Genomic DNA, 26,128 nt, shown 5'->3' on the forward strand with positions numbered 1-26,128 from the left:
GGCTGTTGTAGGTCTCCTTTGGTGCGCAGCACGGGATTGCTGTGGTTTCCATCCCGTTGCTCCCAGCCATCTGTGGGGATGCTCGGGAGATGGGAGTGATCTCCCCACTGCTCTCCAGCGCTGGCAGGGCGGTGGGTTCGTAGCTGAGCCTGATCCTGGCACCACCCTGCTCCTTCCTCCCCTATTGCTCCAGCAATGGTGGGCAAAGAACCAGGCTCCGATCTGGAGAAAAGCGCTCCCTCCTCTCGGCGGCATGTCCTTCACTCCATCCCAGTGCTGCAGGGCCGCTAATTAATTTTGTGACAAGGAGGGACCTTTAGAAGCTTCTGGCGATGTCCAGCACAGCGCAGAGCTGGGATGTCACCTCTGCGGTCCCCATGCGGTGCCTCCTCCATCCTGCTGGGGCAGGGAGACACGTGGGGAGGGAGAACGCATCAGGGCAAGTCAAGCGCATGGCTGGCTTTTTTCCACTTACTGGTTTCCTAAGGAGTTGACGTTTGTGATCATGTTCCCTTGCCCGTTCCCTTGATTCCCAGTGACTCCTGGGCCAGATTGGGTTGGGGACACTGGTCTCTGTGCATATGGAACATCCTCCCCTGACCCAAACCCACAGGAAAGCAGAAGGCACCCGGCGAAGGGATCTCCCACCTCTCCGGCACCCAACTGCTCTTCTTGTGTATCGGCCCATCTCTGCCCTCTGGAAACTCAGCACAAGCCTCCAGCTCTTCCCAGCACTGAGCAAACCAGTTCCTTGTGGAGGGCAGCCACAGCGCTTGCTCCCCTGGACTAAACCTGATGCAGGTCCCCAGCCCCAGCTGCCTGCGAGCATCCCTTGGGGGGATGCCGCGGGCAGGTACGTCGGCAAAGGGCTCATCCGGCTGCGCCACCGGCAGCAAAGGCATCGCCAAGGGCTCTTACTGGGCTGGGACTGGCCGGGCTCCAGCGCCAGCCCGGCTCAGCGACTCCCATCCCACCGGCTTCCCTCCCCGGGCACGGCAGCGGACGCGGGGCTGGAGCCGGAGGCTGCGTGGCCGGGCTGGGCTGTGCCGCAGCCAGAGCCCAAAGGCTGCATCTCCCCGCCGGGGCGGAGGGAAAGCTGGGGCGGCATTTATTTACGTGATGCTGGGGGAGAAGGGGGAACTGGCAACAGGCTCGCTTGCAAATGGGATTTCTGGGAAGTGGAAAGCTGGCGTGCGTTCAGCCTGGAACTGTCCTGATTTCCAATTGGAAACATCCCACGGTGACTAAACTTCATTCAGGGAAAGATCTTGTTCTGCAGAGCCAACACCGCGCTACTAAACTCGCCCGTGGCGTTTGCGTTGTTGTGGAGGTGGCTGCTGGGAGGGGGACGAGGAACAAGACGCGGGCTGTTTGGTGGCACAGAGGCATGCCCTGTCCCCGCGCTGGCTTTGCACCATCCCGGGAGACTCTGAGGGTCCGGTCTGGCCGGGTGCAGAGGGTTTTGCAGCTCCCTCTGCTTTTCTCCCAGCAAATTCCTTGCTTTTCCCTTGCAGCTGCACCGCAGGGCTGCTGTCGGCTGCGTGCGCTAATTACAACGCGGTTGGGAAGCTGGGAATGACCAGTGATTCACCGGGAAGCTGTGCCCGTCTGCCCCAGCCATGGCCCTGCCACACCAGGGTGTGGTGGGCTGGAGATAGCAATAAAATGGGGGCCGTTCCATCCGAGCGCAGTGACGGAATCGCTGCGCACGTCCTGGCGCTGGTGCTAATGGCTGGGCTGAGAGTTTAATGGCTCGTGGAGGAGGCTAATGGCTCGATATGGCAAGCACCTGCACAAGCTGAGCTCTTGGTGGGTATTAATAGGAACCTGCCCGCTGGAGGCTGTGCCCCAGGACGGCTGCGCTGGGGACAGGAGCTGGCAAATACCCCGGGGCTGTGGGCAGCGTTTGGCTCCCCAGCACCCATGTCCCGGTGCGGAGCCGCTCCGAGCTCGGCAGCGGGGCCCAGTGCCTTGGTCAGCTGCAGTTTATGGGACCGCTGGGATGCGGTGCGGAGAGCCCTGACACGCCGATTTATCTCTTCTTTTGGAGACCCATTCTGGCTGCCTCAGCTCGGCACAGGGCTCCCTGCGGTTTCCCCCCCAGGGATGTCCCACTCCGGCATGGCACCACTGCCAGAGGTGGAGGCAAGCTCGGTAAAGGCAGCGGATCCCGAGCCCGTGCCTGGGGTCTGAAGGGGGCCTGTGCGTGTTTGATTTGGTCTGTTTGCTCAAAAACAAGCCTCCAGGTTTGGGGAACCTTTGGTTCCCCCTCAGTTTGTACACAGAGGCCGGCGGTATGGGCATGTGCCCGGGCAGCTCTGGGGCTGGGGGCTGTCAGTGCTGGGACCAGGAGGATTCGGAGGCATCCATAGGTGCCAGACTTGGCTCCTGCCCATGGTGGATCCCCGCTATGGTGGCTGTTCCCAGGCACTCGGGACCGCTTTTGGCTGCTCCGCACGTTGCACCCGCTGGCACCCCCACCGTGATCCCGGGCTGCTCTCCAGGGCTGTGGGATGCACTGCAGACGGCTGCGGGGTCAGAGAGCCTCGGCCAGCCCCGAGCTGCCCGGAGCCAGTGCTCGCCCCGTCCTTGGTGCAATGCACTTGCACAACCGAGACGCGTGCGCTGTTGCGTCACCGCTCGGTTACAAACTGTTCTGAGGCCTGTGAAGGTACAGGATCAGATCTAAAAATGGAGAGTTTCCCCATATACCGGCATCACACCCATGCCGACGTAAGGGAAGTGTGGCATTGCGTGAGGAAGGCAACTGGGACGGTAGTCACGCTGCCGGGGAGGATGACAGGCTGCCCACGATGACAACCTGCCGACGGGGCCATCTTCGCCGTGGCACAGGAGGCAGAGCTGAGCTGCTCCCGCCCAGGGCTAAATCCCCACGGGGACACGTGGCCACGCCGGGCCGTTGTGGCTATCAGACCATGACGAAGCCCTGAGATGCATGAGCATCTTTGCAGAGACCTGAGTGTGCTGCTGGCATCCACCCAGCCTTGCTTCTCCGGCAGGTGTGAGGCTCCGTGCCGGCATGGCCCAGCCCGGCCCGGCACAGCCAGCTATGCCAGGAATGTGCCGAATGTGTCGGGACTTGACTGCGAGAGAGGTCGGGGCGCAGAGCAGCCGATGAGTCACTTGGAGGGCTGGCAGCGGCACGGTGAAGCTCGTGAGCTGGGGCAGAACCAGAGCTGCCGCAACCCCCTAATCCAGAACCTCCCCGAACCCGAATGCCTGCGGGAAGCGTGCCGGCAGCGCTCTGCCAGGGTCCCGCGGTGGCAGCGGGGCCGCGCAGGCTGGCAATGTCAGTGTTGCTCTGCTAACGTGCCATGTCATGCCCCCGCACCCTGGGGTGCTGCATTTACGACTTTATTTTTCATCCGTATGAGCGCACCCATTTGCTAAAGCACTCGAGTGAGAGCTGCCCATGAGAGATCCAACAGCGGAAAATTGGTAATTTAGACAAAAACAATCAAGAGCCTCTGCAGGGAGCGGCACAACCTGCAGTGGCTGATTGAGCCCAGGCTGGGGCTTATCCCCTCTCCCTGTCCCGCTGGGCTCGAAGGCGAGTAGAAATAGCAGCGCCCGACTGCAGAGCCCCGAGACTCACTGCAGGGGGACGCTTAATTTTGGCACCCCGTGAGCATCGCTGTACCCTGCTCTGGGTTCCGCGCCCTCCAAACGCTCCCAATTCGGGGTTGTTTGCAAGGAGCTTGTGGTTTCGCGTCCCGCGTGGGCGTGGGGAATGGGAAATTCAAAAGCCGTGCCCGTATGCAAAGGGGCCGCGCACATCACGGGCACGGGGAGCCGAGCCCAGCCCCGCTGCCAGCAGGTCTTATCGGCCGCTGTGTCTGCACTTATTTACAGTTCATTCCCATCTGTGTTTTCTTTAGCCATTTGATGGTCTTATATCATGATTAAAACCATCCCCACAGCAGCCCTCCGCTTTCCAGCCTGCGCGGGGTGGTGCCGTGCAGATGTTTGTCCAAGGCTATTTATGAGCACTCGCAGCCCGGACGGCCCCGGGGCCACAGCCGGAGCTGGAGAAAGCGAAATGAGCTGCGTGTCGGTGTCCGAAAGCCGGAGCTGGGCTGCGGTGCCAGCGGGGTGTCACGGGCCGTGAGTACCTCCAGACCCACGGGAGCCAGGACGAGGACAGGAGCTGAGCCCTTTTTGTGCCTCCTCTGCATTTGCAGGAGGACGCGGTGGCTGCTCCGGGCTGGAGGAGCCGGACGTTTCCCTGCTCCAGGACATGGCATGGGATGCTCCTGGGGCAGCGGGGGCCAGTGACACCATCTGGGTTTGGGGCTGGGGGGGGGGGGGGGAATAGGGGTTTGCTCCCCAGGTGCCGTCGTGCCCTGGGGCTGTGCATGGGCAGAGCAGGGCTCTACCAGCTCCTGGCGACGGCACGGCCGGAGGTTAATCATTCAACTCCTTTGCAGATTGGGTAACGCGGCTAGTGGCAGGGGGGCGACAGGGACATCTGTCCATCTGCTTCCCAGACTTCAGACATAGGAACAGCCCCTGTGCCTCCTCTCCATGGGGATGGACGTGGTGGTGATCCGGACAACCTCTTGGGGACCGCAGCATGCGGAAGACCCTGGCATCAGGGCGCTGGCAGCACCGTGTGCCGGCTGAGCGGCAGTCTTGGGAGCCAAGCCGGCCCCCGGCACGGCCAAGGGAGCCAAGAGCCGCGGCTGGATTGTAAACACGCTCGGATGAAGTTACAGCCATTGATGTTCTTGGAAAAGCTATGTGTAGAGAGAGCTCCGGGACCCCTGAGCTAAGAGATCTTGTTCTGCCTGGGCTCCCGCACTGAGGATGCAATGGATGTGCCTCCAGCTTCCGTGGGCTGCCGTGGGAGCAGCCCTCTGCTCCGCTCCTGGGGGGGGCAGAGGGGTGAGGGGCTCAGCCCCCCAGTGAACGCTGCCGGCCACCCCCAAGGATGGGGAAAAGCAGGGTCTCCATGCAGCTCCCACCAGGCTGAGCTGCTCACGGCTCGGCTGGATACAGAGGCAGGATACGGCCCTTGGGGCTGCACGGGAGCACGCGGGGCTGCTCCCAAGGCCCGTGGTGCCGGGGGAGCGGTTTGGGGCGCATAGAGACATGATGCTGTGGGAACGGCCGTGGGTCCGTGGGGGGTGCGGAGCCCCTTGGAAACCCCTTTGCATCCCCGGCGGGTTGGGCTGCAGCGGCCTGCCGCACCGCGGTGCCGTTAAAGGGGCTTTCAGTGCGAGCAAAGGACGCCTTCCCATGCTCGTCCCGCAGCGGCATGGTGCCGAGGGGGTTAAGGCTGCCGGCTGCTGCCGTGGCTGTTAATGATTGATACCAATGATGGTCTCCGTGGGCTTGGAAGGAAATCATCTATCCCGGCTTGTGGGAGAGCCACCGGCTTGGCAAGCGGACGTGGGCGGAGGGGATGCGCGGTGGCACCGGTGAGTGCGTGCGTGCATGTGTGCGTGCGGCATCGGCACGGAGCCCGGCCGTGGCACACATGGGCCATTGTCTGTGGCCGGTGCCCGGCGGTGGCCGAGAGCAGCCGGGGGACCCGAGGGCAGCCGGCACGGTGACGGATGCAGCTGGATATCTTGCAGGCGCGGAGCACAGCAGGGAAGGCACCGCGGTGCCCGTCGCCGTCGGGATGCCGGTGTGATTATCATGTGCAATGGGTTAAGCAGGTGCTGGGGATTTGTTCTAGCAGGATTTCCCCAGCGCTGCTGCCATAATCCCTGTTCCTGACCTGACCTGGCTGGGGAGGGGTTGGGGCTGTGTTTGTTTGATGCCTCGTACCAGCGATTGCTCGGGACAGGTATTTCTGCCCACTGGAAGTGGTTTCTTAAAGAGCTTAGCAAGAGGTTTAAACCCTCCAGGTCTGGGTCCAGCTTGCGGCTCGGAGGCTGCATTAGTGGATCACCTTCAGCGGAGGTGTCACAGCTGCCCAGGCACCTCCGTACCCCCTGGCTGGGTTTTGGCAGCAGCACCGAGCCCAGCCGGGACCCTGCCACCCCAGCCCTGGGCCAAGGGAGAGGGAAAGTCTGCAGCCCCACAGTGGTTCCAGATTTGTAGGAGGCTGTGGAGCACGGGGGGAGAGGCCGAAGGATTGCATCCTGGTCCGATAAACGGTCTTGATGTCTTGTGTCCGCACAACCGTGCTGGTGCCCAGTGCCTCTTGGTGTCTGCCGTGGTCCAGCTCCAGATGCCGGCAGCCTCCCACCCCTCACCTCTGAGTCTCGCAGTCTGCATTTGCACGTCTCCATGGCTGATTTCATCCCTGCTCATCTTCTGGGGGATCCGCTCCCAGGCTCCCCCGCGGCTGGGGAAGGATCCTTGGCCAGTGATGCCCCAGGAGAGCTGCCGTGGGGCTGCCCTGTCCCTTGTGGGCACGGTGGCTTGGGGTGCCTGCTGATCCCGTGCACATGGCGTTTGGGTTCTGTCCCCAAGAAGGAACGATGGAGTGACGTGGTTAAAGCAGGGCCACACACTCAGTGCTGCCAGGACACGGACTGTCACCTGCTCTGCCCTGGGTCCCGGACGACCCCGTCAGACGGCTGTGACACTCCCCAAACGTCACCCCATGTACCTGGGATGCTGCTGCGCCTGCCCCGAACTCTCCATCTCCCACAGCAGCGTGTTCTGGCCGGGCCGCCCCTGTGAGCCATGCCTGTGATGGAGCCGGAGTTGCTAGGGAGATAAAACACAAACTCCCGGTGCTTTTTTGTGCTTTTCCCTGACCCCAGCTGGAGCGGGAGCGGGGGACTCGCCCTCCCCGCTGCCGCCGACGCTGGCTGCCAGCAGCCGCTTTGTTCTCTGGAAATCCCCTGACTTCCCCCTGCTCCCGGCCGTCCCGCTCTGCCGCGCCGAGGATGACGGGGGCTTCTCCCACTATCCGTCCCCACGGACCCTGGCCGGCTGGGACATCCCTACTCAAGGGCCACCACCATCGCTCCCATGCCAGCCCGGCTGCGTGACGACGGTGACGTTGCACGTGGGTTGCGGGTTTGCGGGAGCCGCCATCTGCCCTTGCCGGGGACTTTGCCCTGTTCTCAGCAAGGCCGGCACAGCAGCCTTGCCGCTTCCCAGCCGGATCCAGCTCAGGCTTTTCTGCCTTCCCTCCCGGCAAAGCTCCCACGGGGAAATCGCAGGGTTGATGGCGAGAATGCGTTCGCAGGAGCGGGTGGTAAAGCCTGGCCTGGCCGCGGTGCTCGCTGGCTGCAGCCTCTCGCACCGAAACCCTCCCGAGGTGCGTGGGGCAAAGCTCTCCGGCCAGAGCCTGCTTGCTCCGGGGAGGCTTTTTTTGCCGGCATCGGTGATGGGCGGCGAGCCGGGATGCTCCCTGCCTGGACATCGCGGTGGCAGCTGACGTGTGCAGTTTGTCACAACGGTGAGGTGGTGGGGGGGACGGATGCTTGGACCAGCACCCTTTGTTTTGGGGCTGTTTCACAGCAGCACCCAGCACGGACGAGGGCAGGAGGCAAAATTAACCTTCGCTTTTGCTTCCCTGGCCCCATCCCAGAAGCAGTTGCACTGGAGGGAGAGCGTGGCAGGCGGGCACCGTGGTTAGGGGCACGGGCGCTGCTCGGCCGTGCCACTGTGCCGGCACCGTGCCGGGCGCAGGAGGAGGCTGTACGTGCGCGGGAGCCTGGTTTCGTTAGCACGAAGGGCTGCGCTGCCTTCTGGCCCCCTGCCCCGATGGATGCAGTGCAGGAAATGCTTGCTCAGCTGGATGGCGGGGCCGGGATTAGGGCAGGGATGAGGTTATGGAGGAGAACCGGCTGCCGGTCCCTACCACGCTGGGAGCGGTGGGAGCCAGCCAGCCGGCAGCACCGCGGGGACGGGCCGGAGGGAAACCTCAGCGTGCGGTTCCGCACCGAGGTCTGGTTTTTGAGTCCCCACGAGCTGCTTTCATCCCAGAGGCTGATCTCGCTGCAAATCCGGCAGGCGCTGGGATTTCGAGGGCTGCCGGTCGGCTCTAATGAGCCCGTGGTGGTGCCTGGCCAGGCATGGGAGTGTTTCTTGCAGCTCTCCATCCCGCCTTTGCCTCCGTCTCCTCTTCCCCTCCAACTTTCTCTCCTTTCTCTGCCCTCTCCCAGGGCTGGCATATAACTCTTCCAAGTCCAGGGCAATTCGGAAACGCCGAGCAGTGTTTCCCACTGAGTTGTGGACCAGGCTTTTGGCCAGGGCCGGGGCTGGCACAGGACACCCCCGCGGCCAGCTCAGCCCTGCCGAGGGTGTGGGGAGCGCACAGGGCTAGTTTTTATTTTTTCCTGCTTGAATCATCCAACGGGGGTTGAAGTAGCTGCAGTGATGGGGCAGCCCGGGGCCTCGCTCGGCAGAGAGCCGGAGCTGGGGACGGCCCCGCGCAGAGACGCTGGAGCAGCCGAGCTGCTGGCACTCGTCCCCTGGCTGCAGTGACTCCACCAGACCCGCTCGCGCTGCGCCTGCAGAATTTAATTTAATTTTTTTTATTTTTTCTTTCCTCTTGCATCTCGAGCATGCGCTGCGCCGGCCCCACGGGGCAGAGCCGAGCCCTGTGCAACCCCTGCGCCAAGCGGGACAGCCCCGGGGCTGTGGAGGGTCTGGTTTATTAGTGCACTAGAATACATTTGCTCCTGCCCCGGGCTCCCCTTGCAAGACGGGACTTGGCAGTTTGCACTTGCTCGTCTGAGGGTGGATTTTCTCTGCCAGCACCCTTGCAGGGGCCGTGGGTGATGAGGTGACCCCGCGTCCCTTCCCGTGGGTGCTGAGTGCTGCAGTTAACTGGGAGAAAAGGGTTTTCAAGGGCTCCGGTCGGAGGAGAGGGATGTGGCTCAGGAGGAGAGGGAGAGGTGAAGAAAGGGCTAGAAAAACAGAGGAAGGAGGCCAACGCGCAGGGCGTGTTTGGCCGGTGGCCACGCAAGCCCCTTGCTTGGGAGCCGCCTGGATGCTCGCCCCGAGAGCACGGGTGAAACCTCCAGACGAAGGGTTTTCATTATCGCTTCGGAGGGGGGTTGCAGGCAGCCTTGGCCGCTTGCCTCCTCCTCCTCCTCCTCCTCCTCCTCCTCCTCCTGCTGCCTGCTGTGGTCCCGGGGTGGCAGAGCCCAGCAGCCGTGACGGTAACCCCTCCATCCCACCCGAGCTCCCACCCACACACACACCGAGGGGCTGGGGCGATGGGGGCGGCGAGGCGCCTGCCGGAGGTGAAATTCGGGTTGGGGCGTGGGAGGACAAGGCGGTTGGATCCCCCTGGCACCCAGCCAGCCTGGGAGCTGGAGGGATGATGTTAGCCCGTAGCGAGTGCTCGGAGGGGAGCCCTGCGGCTCCAGCATCGCACCCCGACTGGTGCAGCCCAAGCAGGGCCGGTGGGAAGGGGGTTCTCGGGCTCCCCGTAGCCCCCCTTGCCTGGCTGCTTTGCTCTGGATTTAGTGCTTGGCAGGCTCCGGCGCCTGGGCGGTGAGCCTGCGCCTCCCCTCCTCCTGCCCGCTCGCCGCTCTCACAGCCGCCAGATAACAGCCAGGAGCCCCGACGCCCCGGGGAGGGCCGGGGTGCGGGAATGGTTCCCATTAGCTGATGTCTGCTGCACGCTGGGAGGTTTTGGGGTCTGCTTGGCTGCGTCCAGCCGGCGGAGCTGGTTTCACCATATGCTTTTGGAGAGGACATCCCCCTGCACCCTGCACCAGCCCACAGTGGTTTTTTTCCAGCCCCTCTTGGTGCATCCCACCTTCCTCACAAGGAGGGGTCCCGAGGCAGCCGGCCAGGAATCCTGCCCAGCAGAAGCACGACTGGCATCGTCCACCGGTGCTTTGCGCCACGGCAAGGCGTGTTGGGGGGCTCGCTGCTCCCGCACCCGCTCCCCCAGAGCCGGCTGCAGGCACCCTGGATGCAGCGAGCCCCCGGCAGGAGCTGGTTGCAGGGAAATTGCTCCCTCCTGTCACTATTTCACCTGCTCCTTCCCAGCTGGGGTGACATTAACTCTCTCGCACCCTCAGCCGCAGCCGAGAGCTGCTATAAAGCAGCCCATCCTCCTACCCTCCTGCCTGCTGCTGCTCTGGTATGGCCGGATTACACCCAGTGCTGCTCTTTCTCACGCCGCAGGGCGATGTGGGCACCCACGCAGTGTGCCGGTGACTGGGGAGGGTCCTCGGGCTTTGCTCAGGGATGTGCCCCAGCTGTGGTTTGATAGAGCTGGAAGGAAAATTTTGACCTTCATGAGCTGTGGAAGGGCAGGGGGGAGCCAGGAAGGTTGTCCTCCTGCTCTCGACAAACTTCAGCTTTGGGGAGGGGGAAGAAAAGCAGCATTGAGTGAAAGTTTTGTTCTTCGGTTATGGCGTTTATTCCTTTCTCTTGCTCCTTACCTTTATGAAAAAGCAAGAGGGGGTTTAGAGGGTTTTTCTTTGATGGTTACCCTGAGGAAAAGCACTCACTCTTCTCCCCCACGGCTCTCCTGGGAGGTCCGGGAGGACCCCCCCCCCCCGAGCTGCTGTTCGGAGCCCTGAAGCGTGTCTGCTTGATCGGCTGTGGAGGATGCCGTGTCCCTGCCCACCCCCAGATACTAATGACTGTGAAATAGCCCAGCTGGTGCAGGGAGAACGGCGCCTGCTCTGGGCTGGCAAAGCCAGGGTTGATCCCGGGTTAGAGGCTCCCAGAGTGGCCCCTGAGCCCAGCACAGTCCCCCGTGCCCTTAAACTGGGGTGACGGGGGGGCGAAACCCTGCCACTGGGGGGGACGGTGCCTCCAGCGCAGCCGCGGGTAGATGCTGTGGCTGCTACCTGCGCATCCAAGAGCTGCCTTTCCCGCTCCTGCCACGCTGTCCCCCGGGGCTGCTTGTCCCCAAAAAGGGCCACAGCTTCGGCTGACGGGGTCCCCTTCCTCCACGGTGGCCACGCCACCGGGTGAGCATCGGCTTTGTCGCATGGCAGAGGGCTGGCACGCACCCGCGGGCCGTTGGGGGACCTTGACCCCCAACTTCTTCGCTGCGGAGGGTGGTGGCGACCGAGGAGCGGGTGAGTTGCTGCTGCGGGGACGTGGGGACAGCCAGCGCCGGTGGGTTTGCCAGAGGTGTGGACGTGGGCACGAAGCTGGTTCTGCTGGCGGGTGTTGCGGTGGGCAGGTTTCTCCGTGCGTGTGTGTCTTGCCCCGTGGCTGGTGGCCGGCAGCGTGCCAGCGAGGAGAGCGGTGGCGGCACCGCTCAGCTCCTCCATGCCCAGAGAGCAGCTCCGGCGCAGGGTGCCCTAAAGGGGTGGATTTAGGTGTTTGGGAGCAGTAATGCCGCTGCCTTGGCACATCCTCTGTCCGTGCTGGGGACGTGGTTCCCGTCTCTCTCTGCTCCCCGGCACCCTCCTGGCAGGGACCACTTGTGCCACAGGAGCATCCCTGAGCCGGGCATTGGCGCTGACCCCGCTTGCCGCAGGCTGACCGACTGGCATAGCTGTAACTTCAGGGCACCGGTTTTCGGGAAGAGCAGGTGAATGATGCAATGGTTGGGAGAGGCCGGGCTGAGCAGCACCGCAGGCAGGCGGGCTGTGTCCTGAGGTGGTCCCAGGGTGCTGGCGGAGCGGGGATGCAGCGTGATGGAGGCCAGCTGGCTTTCTGTGCTCTGTTTCCTTCTTTGGAGGTTTCTTTGAAATGTCAGCGCTGCCTTCCCTCCCTCCCAAGGCATTATCATAACAGTCCTGATGTATTTGCATTCGCTTTCCAAAGTGCCGTGCCCAGGCGGAGGGTGGGTCACCCCGAATCCTGCTCCCAGGGCTCCCCACTCTTAACCTGCTGGGCTGTGAAGGGCTCCCCGGACTTTTGGGGGTGCTGAAGCCCCGTTGCTGGATGCTCTGCAGGGTCCCGTCCCCCCTCTGCAGCTGCTGGCTTGTTCGGTGATCCGTGCACGTGCCTGTCCTGCTCCCCGGGATTTTCTCTTGGTGTGACCTGGGGAAGGGATGGCGGCAGGGGGGGAGAACTGGGATGGTCTGGGGATAGAAGCAGGGGGAAGGGATGCAGCCAGTGAATCCAGGGCAGCGGCAGAGCTCATCTCAGTGCTGCTGCCTTCCTCGCCGCGACACCCCCCCTCCCTTCCCGAGCAGCAGCCCCCCACACATCGCTGCCCTGCCGGATTGGGGAGAGGGGGCCAGCAGCCCCCAAAATCCTGCCTTTCTCGCCCTTCGCCTGCCGCCAGCTGCTCCCCAGCTCTGCACCTGGGCTGGGGGAGGCGGCGTGTGCAGCGCTGCCCTTCGCCTCTCCTCTGCGCGGGGACGCGAGCGGGAGCTGTTTGTCCCCGTCGCTCGCCGGCTGGCTGTCGCACACCGGGGGCTCGCCAAGCCCGGCTGCACCGGAGCCCACTGAGAGCTCCGCTACCGCTGCTCCCGGGAACGCCGATGCCACCGGCGCAGGATTCAGGGGACTGGGACACCTGGGAGAGGACAGTGAGACCCTTCGGCCGCTGCTGGCGTCCCCCTGCCCGCGTGGGGTTGCTGCCCCCATGGCACGTGCCGTCGCCTCGTAGCGTGGCGGCAGGCGGCACGGGGCTGGCCGTGCCCACCGCTGCTATGGTGGGAGCCGGGAGCCGGCGTTGAACTGGGAGGGCCCCCGGCATCATGCTGAAGTTTCGGGCGGATCGGCGGGTGAGGTAGGACCCTGGGGTGGGCTGGTGGGGGCTAGGGGGGGGGGACGACGGCGGGCAGATGGTGGTGGGGGACCCTCAGCCCGGGCAGTGGCTGCTGCATTGCAGTGCTTGGGAGGCGATGTGAACTCGGGAGTTTCTGGAGCGGGGTCAGCCGATGGAGCTGCTGCCAAGGGGTGGTTTAAAGGAGGTTCCCTGGCTCTTCCCAGGGTCTTGGCACATGTAGGGGTGGAGGCAGACTTGGGGCGGGGGGAGGCACCGGGGTGGGTGCCAGGAGAAGCTGCGGGGACTGCAAAGCAGGGTGGGTGTCCTGGGCTTGGCGGCAGGGCGGGGGGAGAGTCCAGCCTGCGGGAACAGAAACCTGCCACGGTGCGGGGTCGTGGGCAGGGTTGTGGGGACATCCCCGGCTGGGGGGACACCCCCGGCTGGGGTTCAGGCAGGCTGGCGGGTCTCGGCAGACCCCAGCTTTCCAGGGCTGGTGCAGTCGGGGTGTTGCTCGCTTGGCATTTGCACCCTCCCCGTGGGTCAGCATCATGGGGGGCCTGGGACCTGCCCCCGGACCACCACATTACGTCCCTCCAAAGTCACCTGCTGGGGGCAAATGGTCCAGGAGCGGCTCCAGCCCCGGGTGGCAGAAACCTCCTTTGCTGCTGTCAGAGCGTGGGCCGGGCAGGCTGTCTCCACAGATAACTTGTGTCGGTCGTGGCACAGAAAAGCGCGGTGCTGGGGGGGGGTTTGGGGAGCGAGCACTGCCCCTCGTTGTGGGGTGCGTACACATTGCCCAGGTTTTTAAGGTGACCCTGAGCGAGGGGAGGGCTGGGGGAGGAGAGCAGATCCGTGGCAGGGTGCAGGATGGGACTTGCAAGGGGGAGCAGCTCTTGGCAGGGCTTTTTTTGGGTAGAAAGCGGTTAATATCTTCAGAGCCTGGCTGGAGCCCAGGTTCGGGGTGAAGTGTGTGTGGATGGGATGGTCTTGGCAGCTGCGTTTTCTTGCTCAAACTTCCCCTGTTTTGCTGACGTGCGGAGGTTCAGCAGCGTGCCGGGGCTGTCGGTGTGTTGGCTTCACGGGTGGCTGGGAGCACCCGTGTCCTGGTGCCCGGCAGCTTTGGGAAGAAGGGACATTGTAGGGATGGGGTCCAATGCAAACGTCTGGGGATGGAGCCCTGAACCTGTGGGTGCACCTCGTCCTTTCCTCCTGCCACAGCTCCAGCAGCGAGGGCCCCCGGGAAGCAGCGTGTGAGCAGGTTCCCCAGCCGGAGCAGCGAGGTGCTGGGGTGCCCGGCAATACCGGCTCTGCGGGATGGGGCAGGGGCAGGGACATGGCAAATGCTGCCAGCCAAGCCCTGCTTCGCTCCTCCTGGTGCTGCCAGCGAGTCCTGAACCGCTGGCGGTGGCCGCCTTTGGCTGCACCCCAGCATCACCCCAGCGTCACCGGGCCTGATCCAGCTGCACCAGCTTGTGCTGGTGGGTCCTGGGCTGATTTTTGGGATGCACAGCCCTGTGTGGCCAGGTGACCCTGCTCTTAGCCTGACTCGAGGTGTTTTGTCAAACGGCTCTAAAAGCAGTAAAGCCGAAGGGGAGGATGTGACGTTGGGGATGTCGCTGCAGGCACAGCCCAGGATGGGCCATCGCTGCTGCTGCTGCTTCTGCAGAGACTTCTTCCCAGTGGGGTTTATGGTAACGTCTGGGATATGTCCAGCAGAAGTAACGAGGGCTTGGCCACCAGAGACCTCATTTCGGCTCCCAGCGAGGCAAGCGCTTTCTGGGAAATGCCGATGAAATGTGCCGAGCGGATCTGAAGCATGGGGTCAGCGGGGGCGTAGGGGAGGGCGATGCTCAGGGACCCAGCCCCAGCCCCAGCACCAGTGTGGGACAACGAAATGCTGGGGTCGGAGCCGCAAACGTGGTGCTAAAGACAAAAGGTTTCTGAGGGGGGGACGGGGATGGGAGATGCTAACCACCGCCCCGCCGCTGTCTCTTACAGCCACAATGAAAGGCGGAACACGTTCCTGCACCCAGTGACGGGACAGGTCCCCGAGGACAACTCAAGACTTGACTTGCAAAAGTAGGTTAGCTCCCCACTCCCCCAGTTTCAGGACCTGGGAGTGGGTTTTGATGGGGGACCAAGGTGGTCGGTGGTATGGGGGGCCAGTGCCCAGGGTGGGGATGCCAGGGGATGGCTCCCGCGGGCTGGAGAAATGTAACTCTGCTGACTCAGCTCTCCCGTGCCGCAGACCGACCTCGGACATGTCAAGCAAAGCGGGCGGCAAGCGACCGGCGACCATCACCAGCGAGCCCTCCAACCACGCCATGGTGTCGGAGGTGCCCCCAGAGCGCCCCGGAGGCCGGGTGGGTGCCCGGAGCCGTTCGGCACGGCAGGCGACAGCGGAGACGGGGTGTCGGGGGCCCCCCCGGGGACTGAGTGGCTCCTCTCCCCCTCTGCAGGCTTCGCGCTCCTCCCGTAAGGGCATTGCCTTCGGGAAGCGCTCCAATTCCATGAAGAGGAACCCCAATGCTGCCGTGACCAAAAGCGGCTGGCTCTACAAGCAGGTACCTAAGTCCTCGCCGTGCCGGGTGTCCCCCCCGCCACCGGAGCCGTGCCATCCCCTTCCCACCTGCCTGCGGCAGCACCCCCGTCCCCGGGTGGGTGCTGCTCTCACTGCCCCTCTCTCGCAGGCCAGCTCGGGGGTGAAGCAGTGGAACAAGCGCTGGTTCGTGCTGGTGGATCGCTGCCTCTTCTACTACAAAGGTACGGCAGTGCGTGCCCACTCCGGCTGCCCCCTGCACCTTGTGCCCCCCCCCCCCCCCCCCCCCAGTAGGACCCAGTAGCCACCAGCTGGGTGCCTCCATGCAAACCCAGGCTGTTAGCAGGCTTGGAGCGGATTTTGCCAGCATGGGCAAAGGGGGTCTGGAGGTGACAGCCCGCTGGGGAGCGGTGGCCGTGCACAGCACCCCTTTGTACGGGTGTTTGGCCCACCAGGGACCCGAGGGGTTAATGCAAGCGCCTTCCCCAGCCTCCCTGGCAGCTCGCTGGGCTCAGCCCTGGCAGCGGCAGCCGAGGGCGGGCATGAATAATTGAGCAGGCTGTTGTTCGAGCCCAGCAGAGCCACGAAGAGCTGCCGGGGAGCAACAGGCAGGCAGCGGTTTCCCACAGGTGGCCTGTCCGCCTGCTCACCCACGGGAAGGGAGCGATGGGCTCGTGTCCCCGCAGCAGCTCGTGGGTCTCTGCCGGGGGGCAGCCGGGGCTCCAAGCCCCTCCGTACGCGTAACCTCTGCATTTGCCCACCAGACGAGAAGGAGGAGAGCATCCTGGGCAGCATCCCCCTCCTCAGCTTCCGCGTGGCGGCCGTGCAGCCCTCCGACAACATCAGCAGGAAACACACGTTCAAGGTCAGTGCGTGGTTGTGCCGGGGCTTGGAAAAGACGGAGCAACTGGGGCGGCGGTGATGCTCGCAGGGTCCCCGCTGCTCCCTCTTCTTGCTTTCTCGGTGATGGGATGCGGAGCAAGCTGGGGAAAGGGGTGACGGCAGTAAACCCCCGCCCCCTGGGGAAACCCTGCGCCCTGTGCAGACGTGCCTTCTGCTGGGGAAACTGAGGCACACGTGGGGCAAAGCAGCTTCTCCAAGGTCATCGCCGCCTCCCCAGGCCTGAGCTGCTCCTGAGCAGTGCCCCCCAACCCGGGGAGGTGCTGGGTGCAGGGCAAGCAGAAACGCTGCCCTCGCCGGCAGTGCTCTCGGCTGTCTCCCTGCCCTGCTTTCCCCTTCGCATCGCTGCTCCCGACCAGCCTGTCCCCACCGGCTGCTGCGGCGCTTCTCGGCAGCACTCCCAGAGCCAGACGTAGAGAGGTGTCCCCAGCTCCAATTTTATATTATTTTTTTTTAAGCTTCCTTTGAGTGGCGTGCGAAGGAAAGGCAAATGTAATTACAAGGGGGTAGCACGTAATGAGTCGCTGCTCGTCAGCCTGCGCTGCCGTGGGTGTTGGAGAGGAGAACAGGGAGAGGCGGAGGGTGGCTGCTGCAGCTGGGGCTCTCCCGCACCCGGCGGCAGATCTTGGCTCTCCCTCGCTCCTCAGAGCCGGGTCTGAGCTTCCCTGGCACCGCACGGCACTTGTCGGCATCACCGTGCACCTTCAACCTCACCGTGCGCCCTCACCCTCGTGCTGCCCACGGTCGCGGGTCATGGTAGCACTCGCTTGTTGGTGGATCGATGCACAGGCTGGCTTACGCTTGGGTACGCTTGTGCAAAAACCCAGCGTGCGCCTTCCCACCCGTGAGCATGGTGGGAGCTGGTGCCTGGGGTCCCCGCAGGGAGCTGTGGAGGAGTTTTTCCAATCTAAAGGATGGATTTTCGTAGCTGCCACCCTTAAGCCTGCCTTTAAGCTGCGGCTGAGCGTGGTTTAGGGGCGAGCGTTGGCGAGCGGCAGCGGCAGCCAGGAGCCGCACGTGGGCTCTCCCGTGTGCCCTTGCCGATGCTGGCAGCCGGCGAGGTGTCTCTGCCTGCGGCTTCGGCAGGTGAGAGCAAAGAAGTGACCTGGAGGTGTCAGAATGTCTCTCTTGGTTTATGACACTGATGGGGAAAGAGCCTTGCAAAGCCGCTGCCCGCGAACCAAGCTCTGCAGGCGCACGCCTGCCTTTCCATCTGCACCGCGAGGGTTTTGGGGGATGGTTTTGTTCAGAGAAGGGTAGAGAGGGTCCCGACGGCCAGGAGAGGTCTGTGCCGCAGCACCCGCGCTCCTGCCGTGCTGTGGCTTGACCCTGTGTCTGTGTTTCCTCCTCTCTCCGCGGGCGAGGATCCCCGGACAGGAGGTCTCTTCGCGCCCGTCCACCACGCCAGCACCCAGCCACCACCTAGGTAGTACCTTCTCGTGTTTCCGATGCATGCAGGAGGGTGAGGGACCCACAGGCTTGCCGGCATGCTCCGCTCACCCCGCTCGCACTAATCCAGGGGATGGATCAGTTTGGTTTGATGTTTTGCTCTGGCTGTAGAGCTTTTAGAGGCAGGAGTGCATGGGGGTTGCAGGAGGTGACCCCGTGCCTGGGCACAGTGGCTGCATGCTCTGGGGAAGAGGAAGATGGAAACCCAAGGGAGGGTTTTAATTGGACCCCCAATTTTTATTTATTTATTTTTTTTTTTAAATTTTTTAAGGGATTGAGCCCTGAAAGTCTTTCGGGGGGGGAAAACCTCCTGCTTTCTCCCTTTTCTTCCTCCTCGCTGCCTCCTATCCCTTTCCACAGAGGGGGAAGGTGGAAGCTTCAAAAAGGCCCTAAGTAGCCAGATGTGCCTTCTGGCACCTTCCAGGTGGAGAGTGGGCACCGACATCTTGGACCAAAAGCAAACCTCTTTCCCCCCCAAAATGTTGTCTGGGCCAAGAAGCCACCTTCCCCCTAACCCTGCATGAATGATAACGCTCCATCCAGCGCTGCCACTCTCGCTGGGATGTGGACCCTTCGCCGGCCCCGTGCACCCCGTGGGGACTTAGCTCGATGCTGGGGTGCTGCTCCTCTGCTGCGGGGCCCTGGGGAGGGCTGGTCCTGAGCATCCCCGGGGGTGACCACGGGGGACTCGTGGCCCCGGGGGATCCCCTGTAAGGGGATGAGGGCTGGTGCTGGTTCTGCCTGCAGAGCCTTCCTCCCCCTTGGTGCCACCGAGGATGCACGTGGCTGTGAGGCTCGGGCGGGGGGGGAATGACCGTGTCTGGCTTCTCCTGCGGCGGCAGGACCTCGTGTCGGGGTGGAAATGGAGCTCTCACCCTCCTGTCTGTCTCTCTCCCCACTTCTCTGCCTCCCTGCAGGTGACGGTGTGCTGGGTGGAGGAGATGCCGGCGAGTAACAAGCAGTCCCTGTCTCCCCAGGCCGAGCACGCTGGCATTCGGACCTACTTCTTCAGCGCCGAGAACACGGAGGAGCAGGAGTCCTGGATCCAAGCCATGGGCGAAGCCGCCCGGGTGCAGATCCCCCCAACCCAGAGGTCAGCGCCCGCCATCTCCCCATGCCATCCCTCTCCCCTGGTCTCTGGGAGATGGGGTGGAGGAGCCGTGAATCGTGGCCGGGGACCTTCTGGGAGCATGAGGGTCCCTCTGCAGAACAGAGCTGGGGGAGAATTGGCCCCCCCAAGGCTGAGGGAGGGACGGGACGTTATCGGCCACCCCAGGGGCATTGCAAAGGGAAGGTAACCCTCTCTCCCGTCTCGGCACCCCCCAGGCATGAGAAGCCAGACTCCGAAAACATCCCCCCCAGCAAACACCACCAACATCACTGCAATGCCACTCACCGCGAGCACCCCAGAGCTGACCCCGATGCCAAAACCCGGGGGGAAGGTGACGGCCGTGGCTCGGAGAAGATCGAAAGGAAATCGGAGAGGATGGAGAGCAAGAAGGAGCCCTTGGCCAAAGCCAATGGCATCGCCGGGCAGGAGATGCCCTCGGAGCCCAGCAGTCCTTACCCCGAGGCACCCCGGGTACCGGCCAGCGTGGAGCGGCCGCCGCAGCCCAACGGCTGGCCATACTCATCGCCCAGCCGCCCCGGCAGCACCGCGTACCCCCCAGCCGATGGGGAGAGCGTGGCCCACCGCCGGGGCTTCGCCCCCCGCACCAACCCCGAGAAGATCGCCCAGCGCAAGAGCTCGATGACGCAGCTGCAGCAGTGGGTGAACTCGCGCCGGGGGGCCGTGCCCCCCGAGGAGCTGCGGAGGTGAGGGCTGTGGGGGGCTGGCTGGGGACAGAGGGGGGGTTCTGCTCCTTTTCTCCAGGTGCTGCCCCTCAGGGTGATGCTCTGGGAATGTTTTTTCCTTTTCCCGTCTACTTTCTCCCCTCCTGGGGTCAGAAAATCTCCTCTCTGGCCTGTTCCCACGTGCCAGCTCTGAGCTGTGTGGGGGACACCCCGAAAAGCCGAGCAGGGTGGGTTTTGGAGGGGAGGCCACCACAGGATCCCCGGGAGGCAGGATGCCAGCCAGCCAGCTTTCCAGACGCTGGTGTCGGAGCTGCCTGCTCTAAGGCTGTCCTTGCCCACCGGGACCCCCGAATGCGGAGCGAGGGGCCAGGCACCCCCTTGGTCACCAGCCTGGCTCTCACGGCTCTCTTCCCCCCCCTCCAGCCCCACCAGGTTTTACCCTGTGTCTCGCCGGGTGCCCGACTACTATTCCCCCTACTCGCCGCAGTACCCCGAGGATTACCAGTACTACCCACCGGGGGTGCGCCCCGACAGCATCTGCTCCATGCCCGCCTACGAGCGGGTGAGCCCACCCTGGGCGCTGGAGGACAAGCGGCACTCTTTCCGCAACGGGGGCACCTACCAACTCCGCGACTGGAAGGAGCACCCCGGTTTTGGCCGGCAAGATGTCCCGCTCTGGCTGCCTGGTCCCGGGAGGCAGCCGACCTACTTGGACGAGGTGGACGCAGCCTCAGGCTCTCTGCGACGGATGTCGCTGCAGCCCCGCTCCCGATCCGTGCCCCGCTCGCCCAGCCAGGGCTCCTACAGCCGGGCACGGGTATACTCCCCGGTCCGCTCGCCCAGCGCCCGCTTTGAGCGGCTGCCGCCTCGGGGAGAAGAGATTTACGCCGACCCTACCACCTTCATGATGAGGCGGTCCATCAGTTCTCCAAAGGTAAATGCCCGTCGGCGCTTGGGGTGGACGGCGTTGGAGGGAGACCCTCGCCGGGGACGTCAGGGCAGGGGTGCTGCAGCACAGCTTGTCCCTTCTGCATGAGCAGCCTGGCCTCAAAATGCCACCAAGTCCATGGCTTGCAGCAGCTGGTGGCTTTAGGTCCCCCCTTGCCGTATGGCAAAGCTGCCCGGGTTGCGGTTGTGCTGCTGCAAGCCCAGAGAGAGATGGGACAGGAGGAGATGGGATGGGGATGGGGTGTCCAGGGCCACCACCACGAGTGATGTGCTCCCAAACAGGGAGCACCGGTGTCCTTGTCTTGCCGCTGTATGCCCCAAAGCGGGGCCTGACCCTGCTGCGGGGCCGGGGTCTACCCTCGCCTGTGCTTTCTGGCCTCTCGCACACCTCTTACGTGTCTCTGGTTTTGGGGTGGGGGATCTCCTCTCTTCTCAGTACGACTATCTGGGTGATAGACGGCCCATCCCTGCAGGAATGTATCCGTACCACTACCCGGCATCTCCCACCGTCCATGACAAAATGGTACGTATGTACGCTGCTGGCACCGGGGGGGTGAGCCCCAGCGGACCAGGGTGCACAGAGCCCCTGGGGGAGGTGGGCCAGCTCGGGGGCTCCTTGCTCGGACAGCCAAGGAAGAACGGTTCCGCTCCAGGGGCAGCTTTGTGGGTCTGAGCTGGGCTGCTCTGGGGCAGGTCAGGACTGCAGGTCCTTTAACTGGTGTCTTTGGTGGCTCCCAGCTGTGCCGAAAAGAAACCCTTGTGGAAAGGCCCCCGGTTCCTGCCCTGCAGCCCCCAGGTTGCAGGGACAGCGGGACACCCTGGGACCCCCGTACGCCCTGCGATGCTGGGCCCAGGCTTGTCACCCTCAGGGTGGTCCCTGGCTGAGGCTGGCGCGCACCCTGCACCTCTCCCCCTCTCGCTTCCTCACTTCTGGCTACAGCTGCTGCTTTTTCCTGCGTCGTGTTTCCCCTCAGAGCACTGAGGGGTTGGAGCCGGCGGGGTGAGACCAGGAGGTCCCCCCGCAGAGCACGGTCCCCAAACCGCGTGGCAGGACCGGCCGTTGGAGGAGGGAAAAGCACGAGTTACCATAAGCCACCCATGCTGCCATCCATCCTCGCTAGCCGGAGAAGCAGGGGAAGGGCCGTGCCTCTTCCGAGGCACCGTTAGCCGGGAGGGAGAGCCGGGAGGAGAGCGGGTCTCCCGCAGGGCACATCCACGGCAGCTCTCCCGGCTCTGTGCCAAGGAGGTGCCTCGCTTCCCCGGCCGAGAGGTCTTTGCATTTCCGTAGCCTTCACCTAACCGCTTTGCTTCTTCTTTTATATGTTTTGTATGTTCGTTTCTTGCCGCATGCCTGCTGGCTCCTGGTAGGATGAACTTTTAGACCTTCAGTTGCAAAGAAACCTAGAGTATTTGGACCAGCAGGTAGGCAGAGCTGGCTGCAAGCCTCACGCTGCTTACGTCCCCCTGTGCCCTGTCCCCAGCGGCGTTGTTCCCTTCCCTCCCAGCACAGCATCTCTTCCCCTAACATCCATCTTCACCCTTCTTGGCATTAAAGCAGCACGAGTTGTCGTTGGTTTGCTTCTTCCATCCTTCCCGTCTGTAGGGTTGCTCATTGCTTGGCAGAAAAATCCCCCTGACAGTGCGTTCTGTGTGGTGTGCTGGAGCCGGTGGGGGTGGGGGGGGAGTTTGGGGGGAGCCGGGGCAGCTCCCCACATACCTGGGGCCTCGGGGAGCTGCCCCTGGAGTGCAGGGGGGGCAGCCGGCTCTGAAATCCTCCCCAGGTTGGTCTGCACCGTGCTGGCAGCGTGGCTGTGCTGGATGGAGTGTCCTCACACCCAGCAGTGCCTCCAGCATCTGGGCTGCTGCGGGGGTCCCAGGGCTGGTGCCCCCCATGCGGGGGGTGGCCGCGGGAGCTGTGGGGAGCCGGACGGGTATAAGGTGGTTTCGGTGACGCGCTGGCTCTGTTTGATTCAGGTTGGGCCTGAGGTGCCCACCAGGAATGATACCAAAGCAGCAGCTCTCAGGTTTTTTGCATGCCAGGGGGTGTTTGGAGGAAAGCTGTGAACTGACTTCATCCCAGGAGCAGGGCAGGGGGAATCTGGCTGGGAGAGACCCCTGGGACTGGTGGGGTAGGTACTGCAGGCACCGGTTGAAGTCGAAGCCGGGGGCAGGAGCTGTCGGCCAGTGCTGCAGCCCTGGCGCTTGCCTGCAAAAGCCAGGCTTGCACTAAGGGAGCTGCTCCAGAGACAATCTCATTAGTCTGCAAATCTCCATCGGTGCAGTAATCGCCAAGATCTGTGTCTGCCTTGGAGCAGAGCCAAGGACAGGCAGGAGCACTCGCTGCAATAAAAGCTCTCTGGATTATTTCACAGCCATCGGCAGCAATGCTTGCTATCCGAGGCTCTTTAAAACACTCCCTAAAAGGGCTTTGCATCTCCTCCTCCTCTCCTGCTGACCTCTGGAGAGACTAATTCGGAGTGACGCTGTCAAGTAGCTCTTTTCAAACAGCTTGCTGCTTTATTTTCTCGCTCCTTGCTTGTCCAGTCGCAGGGACGGCTCCCTCGGCTGCACCCCACCTTCCTGACCTGCCCCCAGTCAGGGTTTGGTCCCTAGTTTGTGCTTAAACCGCCGTCACCCCTTGGACCTCAAGGGTCCTGGCCGTGGGGCGCTAGGGGGCTTCCCCTGCGTCGTCCGCTCTGGGCTGCGGGTTCCTGCAGTGATTCCGCAGGCAAAGGCAAGCGGGGAAGCTCCGGTGCTGCCGATTTGAGTGACCCCACCGTGCGGTACCGAGGAACCCAGAGGCCACTGCTGGCTGCACGCCCCAGCAGCAGTGCCCCCAGAGTAGCAAAACCCTCTGGGGTTTTACAGGGGTATGAATGGTCCCCCCCCGGGGTTGGGGTCCGTCCTGCTTCCCTGGAAGGCTCGGCACAGGCTGCGGCTCCGGGGAGATACAGGCACGTTGATCACCGTCGCATCCTTGCCCTGCCTGGCAGCGTGGCCATAACGTGCCATCTCCACAGGAGCACCCCGTTCAGCGCCGGCTCCGCTGCTCGAGGCTGCTGGACTGGAGAGGGGACACGCTGCTGTCACCTTCTCCTATGCCCAGAGCTTGTCTGCGCCTTGATCGGGGTCACCCCAGCCCCAGCTCTGCCACGAGGGCAAGACACCGAGCCGTTTGTCAGTGCAAGGAGCAGGGCCCGTCTGTCTGTCTGCTGGGACCACGCTGTGCGCTGCAGCCGTGGGCGTCTCTGTGCAAGCTTGTGTCTGTGTGTGCAGTTTGCTGCTGCCCAGCTCGGGGCTGGCTCAGTTTTATCTGTGTTCTCCCCCTCAGCAAAGTTTTCAGGGCATGCAACCAGCCCAGGATGCTCTTGAGTGCAAAAAACGGAGCAGCAACAGCCCGGGGCAGCCATCCCCACGTGGCTTGAGCCGCTGGGACATCTCTTGGAGGTGGCATCTTGCAGCCCGATGCCCTGAGGGCTCCTGGACTGAGCCGCCTGGCTGCTCCAACGGCACCCGAGCACCGCAGCGTACAAGCGCATCTCTGCTGACCTCTGAATTTTCCTTCCCTGTCTGCCGCAGATGAGCGAGAGCGAAACCCTGATCAGTATGGTGAACAGGATGGTGGAGACCTCCTCCCCTAGGGCTCAGCTCTACATGCAAGTAAGCCTCCGGCCGCGGGGCCGTGCATGGCTCGTGCATGGCAGCCACGCCAGCCGTCCCGCGCTCCATCCCTGAGGTCACCTCCTGCCATTTCCACTCATGCAGACTCCAGCATCCATGCGGCTCCGGCACATCACGCTCTCGGGGACCTGCTAGTCCATCACAGGCTTTGCTAATCCATCCATGAGCCATTAAAACTCAGTAAATCCTTGTGCCGAGAGCGCAAGGTGGGGACTCGGCAGTCCTGAACTCTCATCCTTGTTTGGGCTGGACTCGGGCGCTTTGTTCATCCTCTGTTTGCGTCCTGTGTTGATGAGGCGAGGAGAAGGTGTGAGATGACTTAAAGACAGGAATCCAGCCCGAGGCTCTTAAACCAAAGCAACAACTCCTGTGACAAGGAGAGGAAACAGCCTTTTACCCCCGGAGGCTCTGCCTCATTCTCCTCCCCAGCCCTGAGAGGGCTGCAAAAGCTTGGGGGATGTCCCTGCTGATGTTGGGCTGCACCTCCAAGTGCAGGCAGGTCCCATCACCTGGGAACGTGTCTCCGGGTCACTGCAACCCACAGCCCATCGTGCTGCGAGCCCCGGGCAGAGGGGTCGTGGGCCCTCGCCGTGCTGCCCAGGGCATCTCCTGGCTGTGCGAGCGTGCAGCAGCCGGGTGATCGCTGGGCTTTTCTGACGAGGGGAAGGTGCCTGTTTCCATCTGCTGTGTGTGGGGAGCGGGGACATGCTGGAGGGCGAAGCTGGAGCTGCTGAGATGCTCTCGCTGGCTGGGCTCCCTGCCCGGAGGCAGCAGCATCCCCATCGGCCAGGCTCTCTGCCTGCGGCTGCGCTGGGCATTTCCCAGGTTCAGGTCTATTTGCATTGTCCTATAGTTTTAAATGGTTCTAAAGTAGCGTCTTGCTTTCTAGCAATAATGATCCCCTTCTTCCTATCTTATGCCTTTCATCTCAAGATCTTGGAGGCATTGAATTGTTGAGGTCCCATTAGTAATTTAGATTTCCAGGAAAGGAAAATGACTCACAGAGAAGCCGGATGGTAAACAGCCCCTGATACAGCTGCTGATTTATAGGTGCTTCCACTCTGCTAAGTGGGATTACAGCTTAATCTTTCTGCCTTTGTTTCCCTGCCTATGAAATGGTGGCAGTTATACACCAGGCGGTTAATGATTCACGAGGCATCTCTTTAACTCAGCTCTTGGCGTCCCGCGGAGGGGTTGTCTCCAGCTAATTCCCGGGGCTCACCCAGCCGATGGGCACCGGGGCTGGGAGCAGGGAGGGAGGTTACGTGTTCATCCGAGCCACCGGGCAGAGCCAGGACGAGAGCTCCAGCACCGACATCCCGCGCTGCCTGCGGCACCCGCTGCCTCCCGACCGATGCCGGCATCTGCCCGGCCGTGCCGGTTGTGGGGAGCGCTCGCCACCTCCAGAGTCTCGGCTCTCGCCTCTCTTTCCCTGCTCACGGGGATGGGGGAGAGGGGCTGGGAGCTGCCTCACCTTCCCCAGGGGCTCCCGGAGCCGGGCTCACCCCAGGCTCTGCTTGCAGGTGACACCCTTCCCGGAGGCCTACAGGGAGACGCTGCACGCCTACAAGATAAGCGAGCAAGACACTGATGTAAGAGCGAACGTCTGTCCTGCATGTCCTCTCTCTGCCCTGTGCTTTTGTCCCTGTCCCCCGCAGCAGGTCTGCCGTGCAACACAGGAGAGCTGTGTTGAGGGCTCCTGCGCAGCCGGGGTGGGACCTGGTGCTGTCCCAAGTGTGGTGTGTGCTGCTCAGGGACTAAATCCTCTGCTGAGCTTAGCTGCTTGGTCTTGCCCCATGTCCAGATTTGGCCCATGTCACCCTGGCCGGGGCTGAAGGCCCTGCAATGAGAGCAGCGGGCTGGAAACCCTCCCCAGGACCACGCGTTGTCCCATCAAACCAACCCCGTGGGTGTCCCGGCTGCATCCCGTCTCTCCCAGCTGAGCAAGGAGTTGTTTGCACGGGTGCAGCCCACACACCCCATCGCTGGGCTCTCATCCCGTCCTCCCTTTTTCTTTCCCTCCCGGGGACAGAAGCTGCTGGGGAAGCTCTGTGAGCAGAACAAGGTGCTGCGGGAGCAGGAGAGGCTGGTGCAGCAGCTTCGAGCCGAGAAGGTACGTGGTGGGCAGCTCCAGCAGATGAACGTGGCTGCACGGCGATGGCCATGCCCAGGCAGCACCTTCGTGGTGACGAAGTGACATGTCCTGCTCTCTCAGGGACAGCTCAGCAGGGGCGTTTCTG

General features: G+C 63.3%; 1 protein-coding gene across 7 annotated transcripts in view; it reads left to right on the forward strand.

Annotated features, from left to right (window-relative positions):
* The window catches only part of PLEKHA6 (pleckstrin homology domain containing A6), a 52,192-nt gene that overhangs the window by 16,770 nt on the left and 9,294 nt on the right, over positions 1–26,128 (forward strand). For 3 of the 7 annotated variants that reach the window (XM_049831837.1, XM_049831835.1, XM_049831836.1), the window contains exons 2-13: positions 14,576–14,656; positions 14,826–15,141; positions 15,268–15,340; positions 15,881–15,981; positions 18,383–18,558; positions 18,792–19,280; positions 19,683–20,193; positions 20,644–20,730; positions 21,576–21,629; positions 23,787–23,867; positions 25,412–25,480; positions 25,921–26,001. In XM_049831837.1, coding sequence (XP_049687794.1) covers positions 14,839–15,141; positions 15,268–15,340; positions 15,881–15,981; positions 18,383–18,558; positions 18,792–19,280; positions 19,683–20,193; positions 20,644–20,730; positions 21,576–21,629; positions 23,787–23,867; positions 25,412–25,480; positions 25,921–26,001 — 2,025 coding nt within the window. In that variant the 5' untranslated portion in view covers positions 14,576–14,656; positions 14,826–14,838. Of the gene's footprint in view, positions 1–4,039; positions 4,126–5,340; positions 5,442–12,400; positions 12,599–14,575; positions 14,657–14,825; positions 15,142–15,267; positions 15,341–15,880; positions 15,982–16,732; positions 17,443–18,382; positions 18,559–18,791; positions 19,281–19,682; positions 20,194–20,643; positions 20,731–21,575; positions 21,630–23,786; positions 23,868–25,411; positions 25,481–25,920; positions 26,002–26,128 lie in introns of those variants that run through there. The other 4 variants (XM_049831834.1, XM_049831832.1, XM_049831833.1 and 1 more) reach the window with 4 other exon arrangements.

The sequence above is a fragment of the Accipiter gentilis genome, chromosome 29 (genome assembly GCF_929443795.1).
Source record: "Accipiter gentilis chromosome 29, bAccGen1.1, whole genome shotgun sequence".
In the NCBI taxonomy this organism is placed as follows: domain Eukaryota; kingdom Metazoa; phylum Chordata; class Aves; order Accipitriformes; family Accipitridae; genus Astur; species Astur gentilis.